This window comes from Wyeomyia smithii, chromosome 3, assembly GCF_029784165.1.
Source record: "Wyeomyia smithii strain HCP4-BCI-WySm-NY-G18 chromosome 3, ASM2978416v1, whole genome shotgun sequence".
Lineage (NCBI taxonomy): Eukaryota > Metazoa > Arthropoda > Insecta > Diptera > Culicidae > Wyeomyia > Wyeomyia smithii.
In genome coordinates, this window is record NC_073696.1 from 157,984,030 (window position 1) to 158,000,925 (window position 16,896).

A 16,896-nucleotide genomic window follows, 5' to 3' on the forward strand; every position below is an offset into this window, starting at 1 on the left:
TAAAAAGCTTCCACGTCCTACTTATCCTCAAGGACTATCACTACCACGATTTTATAGGCATTCATATTTTTTTTTTGGTCTGGGGATTAGTGATAGGGCCAAGAAATTCGTTCCTAAGTACCGAATTCCTTCCGCCTCCCACTGGAGAAAATCCTTAGATTTTTGACTTTAATCGATCTCTTGATTACCTTTCGCGGACTTTTATTTGGGCGCCAATTGAAACCGACTGACTTCCCAACACTTACGGCTGGCAAAGCTTGCGGCAGAGCAGGCCCTATTGCTGGTATCGCAGGGTCGGCTAGCTACCGGGTAACCACGGATAACGCGGATAAAGTTCAAAAACCAAGAACGTTCACATTTCTAATTTTTATTTCGTGTAATTGTGGCGTGTGGGTGTGTAATCACAAATGATGGTGTGGCGTGTAACGTTTACTCACTACTTTTGCTGCTTAGGCTACGCAGGGGTCCTCTCGACTGCGCAACCCGATTCCGAACCGGTACGAGGCGGCGAGCGGATGTGGAATAGCGGGAACCCAGTTATCTCATACGTTGATCACGAATGTTGCAGGCGTCTTCCCTCTTTGACGCAATCGGCCTGACCGCAATGGCCAGCACCGAGAGGGGACCCTCCTTGACGGTTAGGACCTGTTGTCCGAGGGTGTCGATGCTCCTTTTCGGGTTAGGCGCGGAACCGTTCCAGGTTCGCGGGCCGAACCGTGTACTGCGCAGTTTCTTCGTAGCTGCGGGTCAATCTGCAAGCGCACCACCAATAGCCCCACAAGGGGGGGGGGGGGGGTCCAATCCTAGGTCTTACTCACTGCACAGCACACGGACGCCTGTTGTATAAAAAAAAGCTCGCGAGCCTTCCTATCTGCTCCCTTTTATAGCTTCATAAAGTAGTATTCCCTCCAATAGTTTTGCGCTTCTTTTCAATCTTCATTTTTGAAGCAGTTTGCGCCATGCTGAGTCCAGCCTCATCGTCCAAACAGCACGTCGTTTCGTTGCAGCGGTATTTTACTCTAACTAGTGTGGAAATGTTCTGTATCAGGGAGAAACGTGAAAGCTCGAAACATGCAAACGAATAATTATGTACAAAAAAACTAATAATTGTTGCCAACGGTTACAGTTCTCTAGATGCTTTTTCACTGTTTTAGAGCATACACCAACCTCTCGGCCGAGTGCACGCAGCGATATAGCCCCTTTTCCGTCGGTCTTCCTCTTCAGCATCCTTTGAAGCTTCTTGTCGCGCAGGGTCGTTGGTCGTCCGGAACCGGGCTTTCTTTCGATGCTCTGATCGTTGTCCAATAGTGTCAAGATGTTGTAGATGCCAGAACCGGCATACCCGGCGTCCACAGAGTGCCGCACGATGTCCGTTTTTGACGCGGCGGGGTACCGTTCTTTGAACGCGCACACTTCTGAACGGAGTAGCTTGACTTTTTTCGTTATCACAGTTAGAGTTTGACTGATAGAGCTGTCAATTTTTTTTTTTGCTAGCTCATGGGTTACTATGATTGATGATGCTTGAGTAGTTTCGTCAGTGCGATTAAAGGTAAGCCCATGAAAAATCGGCAATTTTTGTCCATTTTTTTACCGCAAACGTTATTCGACAAATGCAACTTTGCTATATAAATTTGTGTAAAAACAGAGACAGTGATGGCCCAAACAGAATGGATACGTTTGCGTTGCGTTGACGTCAATGTGACAGTAAATGTGTGGGCTAACTGTCAAATTGCCGCCAACGCAGCCGCAACGTATCCATTGTGTTAAGGCCTTGAATGACAAATTTTACGATACTGCGAATGAAAATTCAAACAACCGGACGAGTTAACCAGTTTATTTTGGAAAAGTCTTCGGGTTTAACGCCGGGAGTGCTTTCTACAGAGTAGTTTCAAGCCGAAGTTCATTTTGAAGGTTGTATAATTAGGGAAATAATTGAAGCAGGCAAAATTCTGTCAATTTTTAAATGGCCAAAACTTCACGAAAAATGAAACAATTCTGACAAAACAGGTTTCATTTTACTGGAAAACTGTCCTAGTTTTCTAGTATTACTTGAGAACTGGACGTGACCAAGGGTCACTGGAAATGTTTCGGATTTCCGGAGTGTGCGCCAAAATGTACACAGCGTTGCAAATCGAGCAAGAAGCAAAACCTTTCTTCTCCTTTCTGCTTGAGAACGAAACATATGTTACGCTTCTCGAGTCTTTGGAGATACTCTTTCTTCTTCATGCATTGAGTAGCAGCAAGCACGCAGCATTTACGAAAAAATATGACAGCTGTCATTATTTTTTAAACCGAGCACTCAGTGGTGCCGTTCTCGGCAAAAATTACCGAGACCCGGTAATAAATTTTAAGTGTGTAGCAGAATTCAATCGAACATTGTGGTTGTGTAGGTTTTGTTAAACCAAGCAACTTTGCAAACTTGCGTTTGAAAATTTATCTGGATTAACATTTAAAAAGGTCAGATTATTTTCAAGCGGATTTTCTCTAAAAGGTTATTTATGCAGATTTTCAAATTAACGTGGTTTTTTACGCGAATTTTTGAATCAAAGCAGTTTTTCAAACGGATTTTTGAATTAACATGGTTTTTTCACGAGGCATGTATCCCCCGCCTAAGAAAACCCAACTATATTTGAACCTTTTTCTTATGAATCAATATATTTTAGTAAAAATTATCTGAACTTTCCTTTAAAAATATAAAAAATCCTACCCTGAAAAAAATATAATTTTAAAAACAAAAAATGATTTTAGAAAATATCGGTGATCCCAGATTTTTTTAAATGAAGTATTTTAGATAGACAATTCAGTTGCCTAAAACGTTCTATGTGTTGCAAAAATGTACACTTTGACACACACTCTTGAAATCCGAAACATTTTCGGTGTAGGTTGGTCACACCAAGTTCCCAAGTAATACTAATATAATACTGTTTTCCAGTGAAATGAAACCGGTTATTAAAATTGATTCATTTTTCGTAAAGTTCTGGCCATTTAAAATTCAATTATTTTGTCTACCCTAGGATATTTTTTGGCGCAATAATTTCGTTGATTTGGATTTTTAGTGGAACTAAAAGTTGTTTGTTGGGTAACAGATACTTTAAGCATTTTATTACAATTTCGTATCATTGCTTTTTATGAGATGGTGCAAAAAGTTTGGATATTTTTTTAAAGTTCTCCAGTACTAAGTTGTCGAATCCATCTGTTCTTAGGAAACTTAAATCTATTAATACCTTATTAGTTACCATTATTTCTCAGAAACTCAGTGACACCCGGGGCTAAAGGTTCGCCCGCACCACCCCCAACAATGCTAAATCTAGTCGAATAGCAGCACCCTACAAATACCTAGCGGCAGAAGCAACTCCTGGGGTAGGGTAGGTGAGGTCTCCTTCTTTTGGGTCTCCTCCAGTAACCAGCCACACTGACTTGTGTCCACCCGTATAATATCGATAATTATCGCTAACGTCAAAAAATTAACGATAATATCGATGACCATTATTTATCGATATTATCGATAAGTATCGATAAGTTTCCCATCACTAAAAGAATCATCATTACTCGCTTGGAGCCCGACCAGAAGGTCGACTACTCCAACAGTTAAGTATGTTAGCTTGCATTCTTACTAGCAACCCAAATGGTTAAGGCCAGATGGTAATTGCAGAAGAAGAACGTCCCTGTATAGTCCGCCGCGAATTCACCGTCGAACAATCAACTTTCAAAATGCAGTTTTTGAACAAAATTATTCCATTCATTTGAACGAAAAAAAACTTTAGTTTTAGAAAGTAAGCAAAGAGTGTCTCTCAATGTTAGATAGGTCCTTTTAAAAAAATACGCGAGAATTATTCCATTCATTTGAACGAACAAAACTTTAGTTTCAGAGAAAATTTAGATTCCGTTCTAAAATAAGAGGTTAGAAAAGTCAATCAAATTATATCATCACTAATTTCTTCGACCTGCCGAAGTAGTGAACTATCCTAGTTAATGGTTTTTAACATCAAATATCACTCACTCCAGTATAAAGAATTTGCGGTGAAGTTTGGGGTGCAGAAACTGATGAATATTTTGCAGTTCCGACTCTGCTCCATTTCAATAAAGGACATCGGATCAAACGTTGCATTTCTGCAAATAAATATAATATTGTACTCTATAGGGATGGGCGATACAGGCATCGATACCAACGGTATCGATACTAGGGGTCGCGGTAACGCAGAGATGCCAGATGTTTTTGAAAAATGTCTGCAACTGCTCGACTAACCGGAAAAATGTGCTCGAAATCTGAAAATATCTAAAAAAAATTCGCTCGCGCTGGCAAAACTCTGTAAAAATCTGCACACATTTTAAGAAAATCTGCGCAAATATAAGGAGACTCTGACAAAAATCTGCAGAAACCGTGCAAAAACTGCAAATATCTGCAAATCGATAAAAATCTGCACACGGACTCCAAAAATCTGCGTTTTGCAGACAAATCTGCACATTTGATATCCCTCGGTAACGAGTATTTTGGCCAGAGATGCCAGATGTTTTTGAAAAATGTCTGCAACTGCTCGAAAAACCGATAAAATGTGCTCGAAATCTGAAAAAAAATCTATCCGTAATTCGCAAAAATTTCGCTCGCGCAGGCAAAAGTCTGTGAAAATCTGCACACATTTTTAGAAAATCTGCACAAATATAAGGAGACTCTGGCAAAAATCTGCAGGAACCGTGGAAAAACTGCAAATTACTGCAAATCAATAAAAATCTGCACAAGGACTCCGAAAATCTGCGTTTTGCAGACAAATCTGCACATTTGGTATCCCTGATTTTGGCATCGATATTATGCATTAAGGGCATCCTCAACAGTGCGGTACCATTTGAGTTGTTATGGCTGTTGTGTACAGCGCGGCTATTTTGCTCATTCACCCGTTTTCACACCGGTCGTTGCTATCGTTTCAGTTTGACGTTTCATCCAGCATAAACTTTTAGCAGCGCTGTTATCGAGCTGCTAAATTTGAGAGCGCGATGCTTCCCGGAAGCTCGGCTACTATTTCTCTAGCGCGTTTAGCAGCGACCGGTACGGTGTGAAGTGATGATAGAGCGCTGCCAAACGGGGTATAGAAGCGCACCGTTAAGGATGCCTTAAGTTGAAAATTGGAGTTTGTCGACTAGCGACATTCGATTTTACTCTCATACCTGTAATGACCCAGTAAAAGTATACACCTCTAAGTATACTTTCTTGGTAATTGTAAATATCATTCACAATACTGGCAGCACGGTATGCTGGCGAAAAGTAAATAAAGATTGCTGACGATCGGTTCAGCTATAGGGATGGGAAATATCGACTAAAATGGCTATCGATAATTATCGATAAATTCACTAATACCATCGATAACTATCGATAATTATCGATAGTTCGACAACTAGAACCAGATGAAGAAAAACAACAAAATGTTGCTCCCGTTGTGGACAGGAACAATATTTAAAAGTTTATTCGCACACATAATTCGCACCTAGGCGAAATCTTGTCGTTGTCCGTATAAGGTAGAGTGAGCGAAAATGAGTATCCCTCAATTTTCTAACAATTTTAAAAAGGATTTCATGTGAAAGCAAACAATCATCGAATTCTCTTCAAACAAAGTCTAGGCCAATATATTCTTTCAGTTCTGGCATCATTGTGGAGTATAAATGCCAATGCGAGGAAAATATCAATAACTATCGATAACGCGGAAAGCTTAACGATTCTATCGATAGCCGGCAACTATCGATACTATCGATAATTATCGATAGGTTTCACATCCCTAGGTTCAGCAAGCTCACTTTTAGATCAAACTTACAAACGTTAAGACAAGTGACCGCGAACGAAAAGAAACGTCCTGTTAAGCCATTTCGGATAACTCGTTTTGATACCATACATTATACTTAACGTCGGAAATAGTGCGCTGTATAGCGCATCTGATTTGCTATACAGCGCATTACTTCCGACGTTAAGTATAATGTACGGTATGAGAGAAAAATCGAATGTCGCTAGTCGAAAAATTCGACTTTCTACTTGGGCGACAGTACTCACAGTGAAAGATGAGTACCGGATCGATACTTTCTAAAATCGAATTCGTTTTTACGACAGGACTATCCCGTCCCGGACTACGCTTTGCAGCTGAAAAAAAACACTCCGAGCAGTTGCAATGGTGTGCGTAATACCAGAGGTAACTGTCACTTTTGTTTTGGTCATTATCGCCATTGTTTTTATCGCATTTGTGCTACTGTACGAAAAATTTGCCAATTTACTGAAAAATGACTAAATAACAAAATAAAATAAAAAAAATTCAACCTGATGTTTGACACGCGAAGAACGATAATCAAAGCAGAGATGCCAGATGTTTTTGAAAAATGTCTGCAACTGCTCGAAAAACCAGTAAAATCTGCTTGAAATCTGAAAAAAATCTATTCGTGATTCGAAAAAATTTCGCTCGCGCTGGTAAAAGTCTGTAAGATCTGCACACATTTTGAGAAAAACTGCGCAAATATAAGGAGACTCTGACAAAAATCTGCAGAAACTATGGAAAGTCTGTGAATATCTGCAAATCAATAAAAATCTGCACACGAACTCTAAAAATCTGCGTTTTGCAGACAAATCTGCACATCTGGTATCCCTGAATCAAAGCAAACCGATTTTGACACATTTTTTTTATTCGATTTTGACACATACGTGTGAATGTGTTGGTGTCTTCAAAACTGCACTCTATCTTGCGCGGACTGTCCGGGACAGAAAAAGGGTAGTCCGGGATAGTCCGGAAAATGTAAAAAAAAACAGTGGTAGGACAAAGTGTAGTCCGCGGGGTAGCTACACCGCAAAAACGAAAACGACATAAATGATGATTTTTGGAAAAAAATGAAGGTCTGATACCGATACTATCGAAGCATCGATAATCGATACTCCTTCAGCCGATACTTTGATACCTAGTATCAAAGCTCATTGAAGTATCACGATACCAAAATATCGATACTTTCGTCAGTATCGCCCATCCCTAGTACTCTACACGGTAAGAGTCGAAAACCCATTAATGGGTATTGTTGTACCCATTTTTTTCTGTCATATGCGGCTGTCAAAAAATGGGTAAATTTAAAAATGTGATATGGGTAAAATTATACGCATTAGAAAGACATGTTCTTAGAAAAAAAAGCATCGTTTTAGTTTGCTCTGTCGATTTGTTCGCACGCGTTACTTCTACGATCTGTTTTGTTTATTATTTGTCACCAATTGCCATGGTAGGACGTTAAAAGAGATTCGATACTGCGTCGTTTAAGAATTAGGTAAACAGTATGTTATATCAAGTATTGAATTTTACAATGTGAGATTTTTTTGTATTAGGTCAAGAATGTTCACTATCCGTATGGTATTGGCTTTGTTGCAGAGAATAGCGATTCTGACAATTGATGATAGCAGATGAAATACTCCTGTATTCATAAAGAAGATTCATTTTTGCAAATAATTAAAAATAATTGATTTCACTTTCACTTCTTTTCATATTTTTGAGTGATAATCACAAAATTTCCGTTTATTTAATAATGGGTAAAATTTCACCCATTTCCTTGAGAAAATTCATTTCTCAAAATGAGTGAAATTGTACCCAGTTTTTAACGTTTAATCGGTATACCCGTTAATGGGTATAGCTAGAGACTGTGTTATAAAGAGATACGCAAAGAGAAAAGCAGTAAATATGGCAACCCTTTGCTAACATTCTATTTTATACTATTCTGGCAACCACATTTATTTTCGCATGACTTTTCATACGCACTAGAAAGCGTAATGAAACTTCGAAACTTTGTAAGGATATATTACTGAGTTGCAATGCTTGTTCATCCAGTTATATAATTTTCAATGCATCACTCATAATATGAGCATGACGAACACATTTTTCGTTGAAACCATAATTGCACGTGATTCACAGAATTTATACTAATTGCAACACGCATTCTGTACGAAAAGTAACACGCATGAGTTTGTTTACTTTGCACACTTGGAGCCTCGATTTGACGGTTCACTTGGTGTTTTCGACCTCACTCTTTGCGTATCTGTTTATAACACCGTCTGTAAAAGAGACCTGTTCTTGGTAGCAATGGGCGATATTGTATCGGTATCGGAAATATCGATACTTTTGAGACGATATTTCGATTTTTTGGATCGATACACAAGCGTCCGATACTCGACCGTATCGATACTGAAAACTGCGATATTTGTATCGATATTCTTTTATGCATACGGACCAGCTAGCTGACATCGCGCCATGTTACAAGGGCTAACATCTCAATGTGTACACGAGATCACCGCCACTTTTCATACGCTATGTTATGCTTTCTGTCAGTGTCAGTGGAGCCCACACATCGTAGAACCGCTGCGATGTTGGCTGCGATAAAGCAAAGCAAATCGGATAGAGATGCCAGCTAGTTGTTTCGAGCTGGAACCACTGAAAAGCTGCCACTGTCAGTATAAATATCGCACAAGTCTATTTGCACTAGCAAACTTAAGCCTGTATTACACTCTTTGACCAAGCGTCAAATATCTGGCAATTTTGACAGATAAAAATTTGTCACTCTCCAATTTTAACATGAGGCAAACACGGGCAAACAACAACCATGATGTCAAATAAATTTGACCATTATGTCAGAAGGTCAAAAAATTGACCATTCGACAAAGAGTGTACTACAGGCTTTAGATGGAGAAATAGAGAGAATGTTGTGAGCCAAACGAACCGTCAAAATCTGAGCCAAACGCAGCATAGGGCCAAATTCGAAATTTGTTTTACTTAAGCCACACATTTAAAGCCAAAAAGGTGCTCAATAAAGCCAAAAAGGTGCTCAATAATAACGTGTAGCTCTACGTTGCATTATTAAGCCACAAAACGTATATTGTTTCTCTGACAATTGATTAAAATATTGTTTGTTTACATTTATACTCAGCTTCATTTGTTTTTATTTCAATTAATTCTACTTTCTGCGTTAAAATGCATCCACAAAACCCTCAAACGAAATTCAACGTTATCAGAAATGATGTTTGGCTTCGATTTAGTTGGGCTATAACCCAACGAGCGGGAACCCAACTAAAACGTAGCCCAACTAAACATAGCCCAACGAGCGAAATTTGACTGTATTTTAAAAACAAATATAAGTTTTCTGGTTACACTGTTCAGATCGAATATTTGCAAGCGGAAACTAACTCATGCTTTCCGTCGACACAAGTTAGAGTACAAGTGTGTGTGGATGGGAAATGTAATCCTTCTTTATATCAAACGTATTCTGCACACTATGCGTAGTTGGTCTTATTATATATTAACCTTGGCTAGGTGCCACAGCCCTGCCGCTCGTATTCCGCTCGTCTTTAGCTTTCGTCCAACCCTGCATCGTCCGAACCAATCTCGCACCGCGTTGTCTCTGCCTCTTTCGCATCCTGACAGCAGTAAAGGTAAGACGTGCGTTCCGCAGTTCAAGAAAGAATCAGCCCAAAATGGCTGGTCTCTTGGTAGCCGAAATTGCACATTGGCGATCCTGCCAGGAGCTGATATTTTCAGTTTGAAAACAATTCGGAATTTGTTTTTCTTGCCACCTGTAGACCAGCCATTCGGGGGTTGCATTGTTGTATTGGGAACATTCAGTAATGTAAGCCAAACGGTAAAATGAAGAACCTGGAGAAAATGCTTTTTTTCGTGCAGTGATAAAGTGTGAAGATTTTTTTCTCTCAGTTCTCTCAGTGGAGTAAAATTAAAAATAGTGCGTTCACCGGTAGTAAGAAATTTAGCTTGTTTACTTGATGTTTTTCATCACAATCCTAATTCCGCGGGTTTATTGAAGTGTTGCTCTTTCAAATGCAGCAGGAGTGTGTTGTGATAAAATGGAAGTTCGGTAGCGGATCGGGACGACCGCGTTTTGAGCCTCGAATGCGGATCGGGACGACCGCGTTTTTGTTCAGGTAGCGGATCGAGGCAACCGCGATGGCTAAAACGAAGAAATTGGTAGCAGATCGAGACGACCGCGTCAGCCAAGAGTGATAATTCAGTACGGAAGCGGATCGGGACGACCGCGTGGTGTAAGCATGGCAGCAGATCGAGACGACCGCGCGGAGGAGGCAACTAATTTGGAAGCTGATTGAAACAACAGCTAACAGCTTATCAACAAATGATTCATTTATTTTCCTTTTCCCTGATTTATTAGTTTTCCGGTAATTTAGATGCGATTTTATAAGTGCTGTAAAGTTAGAAAACGTTGACTTACATTACTGGCAGATGAAACTATGAAAAGGAAAGTAATAATGGCTAACTGTTAAACGTATTGTCGGGTCCTATCCGAATTCTTACAGGTCAACTCAAACTCTAAAATTTGTTATCCAAAATGGCTGAAGGAAGATATGTGCGGGCTCCCGACTTTTTGGATGATCCCGAAGAGTTCGAGAATGTACCGTCAGACGACGAGTACGGAAACGACGAATCGGAAGGACGGCAGAACACGAACGAATGCGAGAGCGATGGTGGAAATTCTGATTGCGGAGAAGAATTTGGCAATGTCGAGAGGTCGACTGCCATGATAGATGGCAAAGAGAATCGCGATTCAACCAAGCCCGTTAACAACGCCAGAGGTGATTTGGGCACAGAACACCCGACAGTGCAAAGTGAGAATCACGAATGGCACAACCGCATGAAGCAGCTGGGAGAGACACTAAACCAGTTAGTGAGAGTACTTGATTCCGGCTACGCACCCGGAACAGTTGGAACCAACGCGGATTCGCATGAAAATGACCGCAGCTGGAACGCCGTCAATGTGAACGCTGGAGCATCGACGAGCACAGAGAATTTTCGATGGGAAAATATCCAACCATTCCCTGATAACGTCCCAGCTAACAGAATGTGGGAGCAATGGGCTCGGTTCATCGATAGATTCGAGATTGCCGTATCTCTTTCCAACATAAATGATCCGGTGAAGCGTACACAAATCCTGTTTTTATCAATGGGGGACAAATTACAAGGCATAACACTAGCTGCATGACTCCGGCCGACCTTGGAAGATCCTCACTGTTATGACAAATTTGTGAAGAACATCGAAGCCTACTTACGTTCAATGGTGGACGTAACAGCCGAACATGAAGCATTTACTAACATGAGCCAGGAGCCGAATGAACCTACGATCACATTTCACGCTCGCCTAATGGAGAGCGTCTTTGTGGCTACAGCACCGCCGATCAGGACCGGTTCATTCGGGCTCAATTGTTGAAAGGGATGCGCAATAAAGATTTGGTTAAATCGACACGAACCTATGGATATGAAACACTCTTCATCGTCCAATCTGCTACTCGAGGCGAGGCATACGCAGCTGAAGCAGCTCAACCGGAACCCTCACAAGCACTAGCGGTTACCCGAAATCATCAACGAACTTCTGATGAAAGCCAACGTTGGAAAAGGAAGCACGAAGAAATGGCCGACAGATGGGCGCACTCGAAGAGGCCGGAGAGGGATGAAAGCCGAAACCATGGTTAGGACGTCGATCACGTTGTTCTAAATGCAATCGTCTCGTTCATAAATTTGGATCGTGTCCGGCCATCAATTGTAACTGCAATAAGTGTGGCGCGCGTGGTCACTTCGTCATAGTTTGCCGGAAAAAGGATACCAACCACTGGGAAGCTGAGCGGAAGCCCTCGTCACAACAGATGCGCGATGAGAACGATGGAAAGGTAAATCTACGATCTACGATGAGTATTAGAATCGATTCCTTTTGATTTTCCTTTATGAATAATACAAATATTAAACAAAATAATTTATAATGCCAGTATTGAAATACAACGCAGTACTCTTAAATTACTAAAACTATTTTTATTGATACTGATACTCTTCTAGGAAATAAACACGATTTCTCTGGCAGATACATTAGTCGACTGTCGAGTGGGATCATCGAATCCAATCTGTTTTTTAATCGATTCTGGTTCAGATGTCAATACAATTGGTGGGGATGACTGGATCAAACTTAAAAATGAGTTTACCTCGGGATGTGCTAAGCTAGACCTTATCCGTGAATCGAGTAATAGCGACCTACGATCCTACGCGTCCAGAAGTCCCATTGCTATTGAATGTGCGTTCAAGGCACTGATTGCAGTAGTAGGAAGCTGTAAACCAGCGATCATGGCAGAATTTCACGTCATAAACCAAGGTTCTCGCTCTCTCTTAAGCCGGTCTACTGCTAGCGATCTGGGTCTGGTGAAAGTTGGAGTTGACGTGAACAGCTGCGAGAAAATCAAGCAAAATACGGAGTTCCCCAAAGTTCCTGGAGTCTCGATCAAATTTAGTGTTGATGCGTCTGCTCCGCCAGCTAAAAATGCGTACTATAACGTTCCTGCCGCCTACAGGGAAAGCGCAAAAACAAGGCTACGAGAAATGCAAGAACAAGGCATCATCGAACGCGTGAGATCGGCCCCCGACTGGATTAGCGGTATGTCGGCAGTAGCTAAGGGTAAAGACGATTTTCGGTTGGTCGTCAACATGCGGGCGCTGAACCGCGCAATCAAAAGGGAATATTATATTAAAGGGAACCATCTTTGAACGAGATGCGAATTAAACTCCACGGGGCAAAATACTTTGCGAAGCTTGACTTATCAAACGCTTTTTACCACTTGGAACTTGACGAGAAATCTAGGGATCTCACGACCTTCCTGACAGAAAACGGAATGTTCTGATTTACTCGCCTGATGTTTGGGGTGAATTGCGCCCCGGAAATTTTTCAGCGTGAAATGTCGAGGATACTTGGGGGAGTAGACAACATCATTGTATACATTGACGACATTCTCATGTTTGCGAAGAGCCTGGAGCAACTTCGAAATACGGTGGCTCACGTGTTGAGAATTCTAAGGGAAAACAACCTAACCTTGAATCATGATAAATGCGAATTTGATAAGACCCAGATCAGATGGTTAGGTCACGAGCTGAGTGAACGTGGATTCAATATCAATGAAGGAAAGATAAAGGATATTCGAAGATTCAGACAGCCTAATACCATCTCCGAGGGAGCTCTTTGGAGTTTCTTGGGACTCGCTTCCTTTTTTAGCCCTTATATCCAAGGGTTCGCAGATATTGCGAGTCCACTGTGGGCTCTTACGAATAGTTCAATAACATGGACCTGGAATAAAGAACACACGAAAGCTTTTGAACATTTGAAGCATCAAATTGCCCAGTGTACGACATCTCTCGGCTACTTTTCGGACCACGATACAACGGTTCTATACACGGATGCCTCACCTCATGCACTAGGCGCTGTCCTCGTCCAGGATGATAACCAAAATCCCCCCCGCATCATAAGTTTTGCGTCAAAATCGTTGACCTCCACTGAAAAAAAGTACCCGCAAAACCAGCGCGAAGCTCTAGCTGTGGTATGGGCTGTCGAGCATTTTAGTTACTTCTTATTAGGGAGGCCCTTTACCCTCCGCACCGACGCACAAGGATTCACGTTTATATTAACCCTTTCCCGCTCATGGTGACTCTAGAGCACCAAGAATTATAATCATCATATCTTGACATAAAATAGTTTGTTGTGCTTACGATTGTTCCATAAACTTTTATATGCTGCTTCAGAGCATCACTGGGCATTTTCTTCAAAATACTACAGTTGACAGTAATTTTAGATAGTCTACAAAGTGTTCAGCTTGAATTTTCTCGTGAAGCTATAAATTTTAATGATAAACCTTGTGAGCGGGAGAGGGTTAAACAGATCCCGAGAAGATACCAAACGAGCGTTGAACCGCGCAGATGGATGGGCCCTTAGGCTGAGCCCATATAATTTTCAAGCAGAATACACACGGGGTCGAGAAAATATAGCCGACCCGTCTTCTCGGCTCTATGAAGAAAACGATAAGCCATTTGACGAACGGGTTAGTCCATGGGAGATTGCTTCCCTAGAAGTGAATAAAATCGGATTTTTAACCGAGAAAGAGATTGAGCCACAAAGAAGGATGAGCAACCTATGGAGGTACTTATTAATGTGTTGTTCGCTATTTATGATCAAATTAAAATTCTATACTCGACAGGTTATAGACGCTTTAGAAACCGACGATTGGCCAAGACACTTGAAACAATTCCGTATTCTGAGTAGCGACTTGTCCATGCGGGGAAATCTGCTGGTTAAAACGGGCCGAGCAACAATACCCGAAAGTCTACGCAAGAAAACCCTGAGCATTGCTCATGAGGGTCATCCGTAGATCGCGAAATTCAAAATTATCTTAAGAGAGCGGGTGTGGTGGCCTGGTATGACGAAACATGCGGAAGAATGGGCGAAGTCATGCCCTGTTTGCGCAATCAACGGTAAACCCGAGAGGCCAACCCACATGGCACGAGTATTCGCTCCACATGCGGTATGGGAGACCATCGCCTTAGATTTTAATGGCCCTTACTCAAAATTCGGTGGAATATCGGTGCTGGTTGATGAGGACTATCGTTCTAGATATGTAATCACCAAGCCAGTGAAGTCCACGAGTTTTGAGAACACTCGAAAGATCTTGGAGGAGGTGTTCGAAAAAGAAGGTTTCCCAGATAACATAAAGTCGGACAACGGTCCCCCCTTCAACGGAGAGGACTATAGGCAATACTGTCTCGAACGCGGAATAAACGCCATTTTTTCGACACCCTTATACCCCCAGCAAAACGGTCTGGCTGAGAGCTGCATGAAGCTGGTAAACAAAGCAATGACCGTGGCGGCTACAAGTGGATCAGGCTATGGAGAAGAGTTGGATGCGGCAATTCATGCGTATAACGCTGCAGCACATTCCGTTACAGGTATTCCACCAGAAGAGGTGATGACGGGTAGAAAAATTAGACGGGGTCTCCCTCTGATTTATCGCGGGAAAGCAGCCTTCGATGACAACGCGAGAGATCATAAATCTAAAATAGACGCAAAAGTACGAGAGGACGCACGGCGAGGTGCCCGTCAATGCCGCATTAAGCGAGAGGACACAGTGGTCGTAGAACGACAGGTCCGTTCAAAAGGGGAGCCAAGGTTCGACCCTCGTAGGTATACGGTGACAGAGGAACGGAATGGCATGCTGGTTTTGAGCGACGAAAACGGTCAAACCCTAAAGAGGCATGTATCGCAAACCAGGAAGGTTTACCGTTGGCGACACTCCGAAGATGATGACATCCTTCCAGAATGTTCGGTAGACCAGGACTTTACTCCACAGCCATCGCTGGTGGAAAATCCTCAGCCTAGCGTTGCTGAATGCCCAACTCGAGCGAAAAGAACTCCCGAATACCTAAAAAACTACATAAGAGTTGTTGAGGATGAACCAATATAATATCAAACATGTTGAAGATGCGGTTTTAATCATAAAATCGAAAACTTCTTAGATGATTTAGTCCTAAGTTTCCCGTCTGTTTTGGGAGAGGGGTAATGTGTGGATGGGAAATGTAATTCTTCTTTATATCAAACGTATTCTGCACACTATGCGTAGTTGTTCTTATTATATATTAACCTTGGCTAGGTGACACAGCCCTGCTCGTATTTCGCTCGTCTTTAGCTTTCGTCCAACCCTGCATCGTCCGACCCAATCTCGCACTGCGTTGTCTCTGCCTCTTTCGCATCCTGACAGCAGTAAAGGTAAGACGTGCGTTCCGCAGTTCAAGAAGGAATCAGCCCAAAATGGCTGGTCTCTTGTCGGCCGAAATTGCACAAAGTGAAAAAAAATGCAATGTTTATTAGTTAGAAAAATTCAGCGGTAGACTTCACTATCTTATTTTCGCTGAAATATCTAACTTTTTTATGTCATCAACTTCCTCATCAATTAATATGGAAGTGTGTCAATAATTTATACAAATGAGACGGAAGCTTCACAGTCCATTGGGCCAGTGAATACAAATCTTGAAGATATAAGTTGTTTAACTCATTTGTTTGCCAAAGCCCAGAATTTCTGCATTACCTGTATGTATTTCTTTGTGAAGTCATTTGATTCATGCTGCTCTAGAGAATGCGGATAGATACCAGAAAAACAACAAAAAGTCGGCACATCAAATTTTCATTGCTGGAAACTACCAAAATTTTGCTGAGTTTTGGTGTGCTGTGCTTCCAGCAATCTGTTCAGCAAAATGAAATTTGCTAATTATTCAGTAATGCTCAATTGCATAAAATTGACAGGTCGTTTGCTGCATGTTCGGTAAAACAAAATACAACTTGCTGGTTGTCAGCTATGACAATTTGCTGTTCATTAAGCAAAGCATAAATCAATTTGCTGGTTAACCAGGTAATTCAAGGTAACCATGTTTCCGTCAGGCACCAGATTCCATCCGCCCATCGGATCATAGGCAAATTACTGTTAAACTAGAGATGTATGATTATTATTTCAACATTTAAGTAATAAATTGACAGGTCGTTTGCTGCATGTTCGGTAAAACAAAATACAACTTGCTGGTTGTCAGCTATGACAATTTGCTGTTCATTAAGCAAAGCATAAATCAATTTGCTGGTTAACCAGGTAATTCAAGGTAACCATGTTTCCGTCAGGCACCAGATTCCATCCGCCCATCGGATCATAGGCAAATTACTGTTAAACTAGAGATGTATGATTATTATTTCAACATTTAAGTTCATCGAGCCCAACAAGGACTTAGCTATGGTCCCATATTCGCTATCAGGAGCTTAGCGATGATCCCGTACCAGCTGCACAGCGAATTGGCGCATTTTACTAATGACAGCTTGACGTAAATTTTTTGACATATCAATTCTTTTGCTGGATTCCAGCAAACAATCATTTACTGTTTTCTGTTCAGCAAATAGTTTTGCTGTGTTTTCGCGAATCACTGAATCGATTACTGGTTTTCAGTAAATTCAGGGTGGCCACTCAATATCAATTTTCAATTTCCCGGTTTTTTCTCGGTTTTCCCGATGATATTCAGTGAAATTTCCCGGTGTTTT

General features: G+C 41.4%; 2 protein-coding genes and 1 long non-coding RNA gene across 3 annotated transcripts in view; 2 read left to right on the plus strand and 1 right to left on the minus strand.

Moving 5' to 3' along the window:
- LOC129727149 (aldehyde dehydrogenase, mitochondrial) overlaps nt 1-4,159 on the minus strand; it is a 293,310-nt gene extending 289,151 nt beyond the window's left edge. Inside the window, exon 1 of the mRNA XM_055684660.1 lies at nt 4,001-4,159. Within this exon, the coding sequence (XP_055540635.1) occupies nt 4,001-4,108 (108 nt within the window). The 5' untranslated portion in view covers nt 4,109-4,159. The remainder of the gene's footprint in view (nt 1-4,000) is intronic.
- Nucleotides 4,160-5,854: 1,695 nt separating this feature from the next.
- LOC129729788 (uncharacterized) lies at nt 5,855-7,476 on the plus strand. Its single transcript, XR_008728743.1, has 3 exons — nt 5,855-7,007; nt 7,160-7,278; nt 7,337-7,476. It is a non-coding gene; the product is annotated as an uncharacterized LOC129729788 (long non-coding RNA).
- Nucleotides 7,477-14,242: 6,766 nt separating this feature from the next.
- Nucleotides 14,243-15,283, plus strand: LOC129728754 (uncharacterized protein K02A2.6-like). The gene has a single exon (XM_055687207.1). The coding sequence runs from the start codon at nt 14,243-14,245 to the stop codon at nt 15,281-15,283; it is 1,041 nt and encodes a 346-aa protein (XP_055543182.1).
- Nucleotides 15,284-16,896: the final 1,613 nt, after the last annotated feature.

What these genes read in the sequence shown, in the direction of transcription:
- LOC129728754 (XM_055687207.1), top strand. Translation starts at nt 14,243, where the DNA reads ATGACGAAACATGCGGAAGAATGGGCGAAGTCATGCCCTGTTTGCGCA.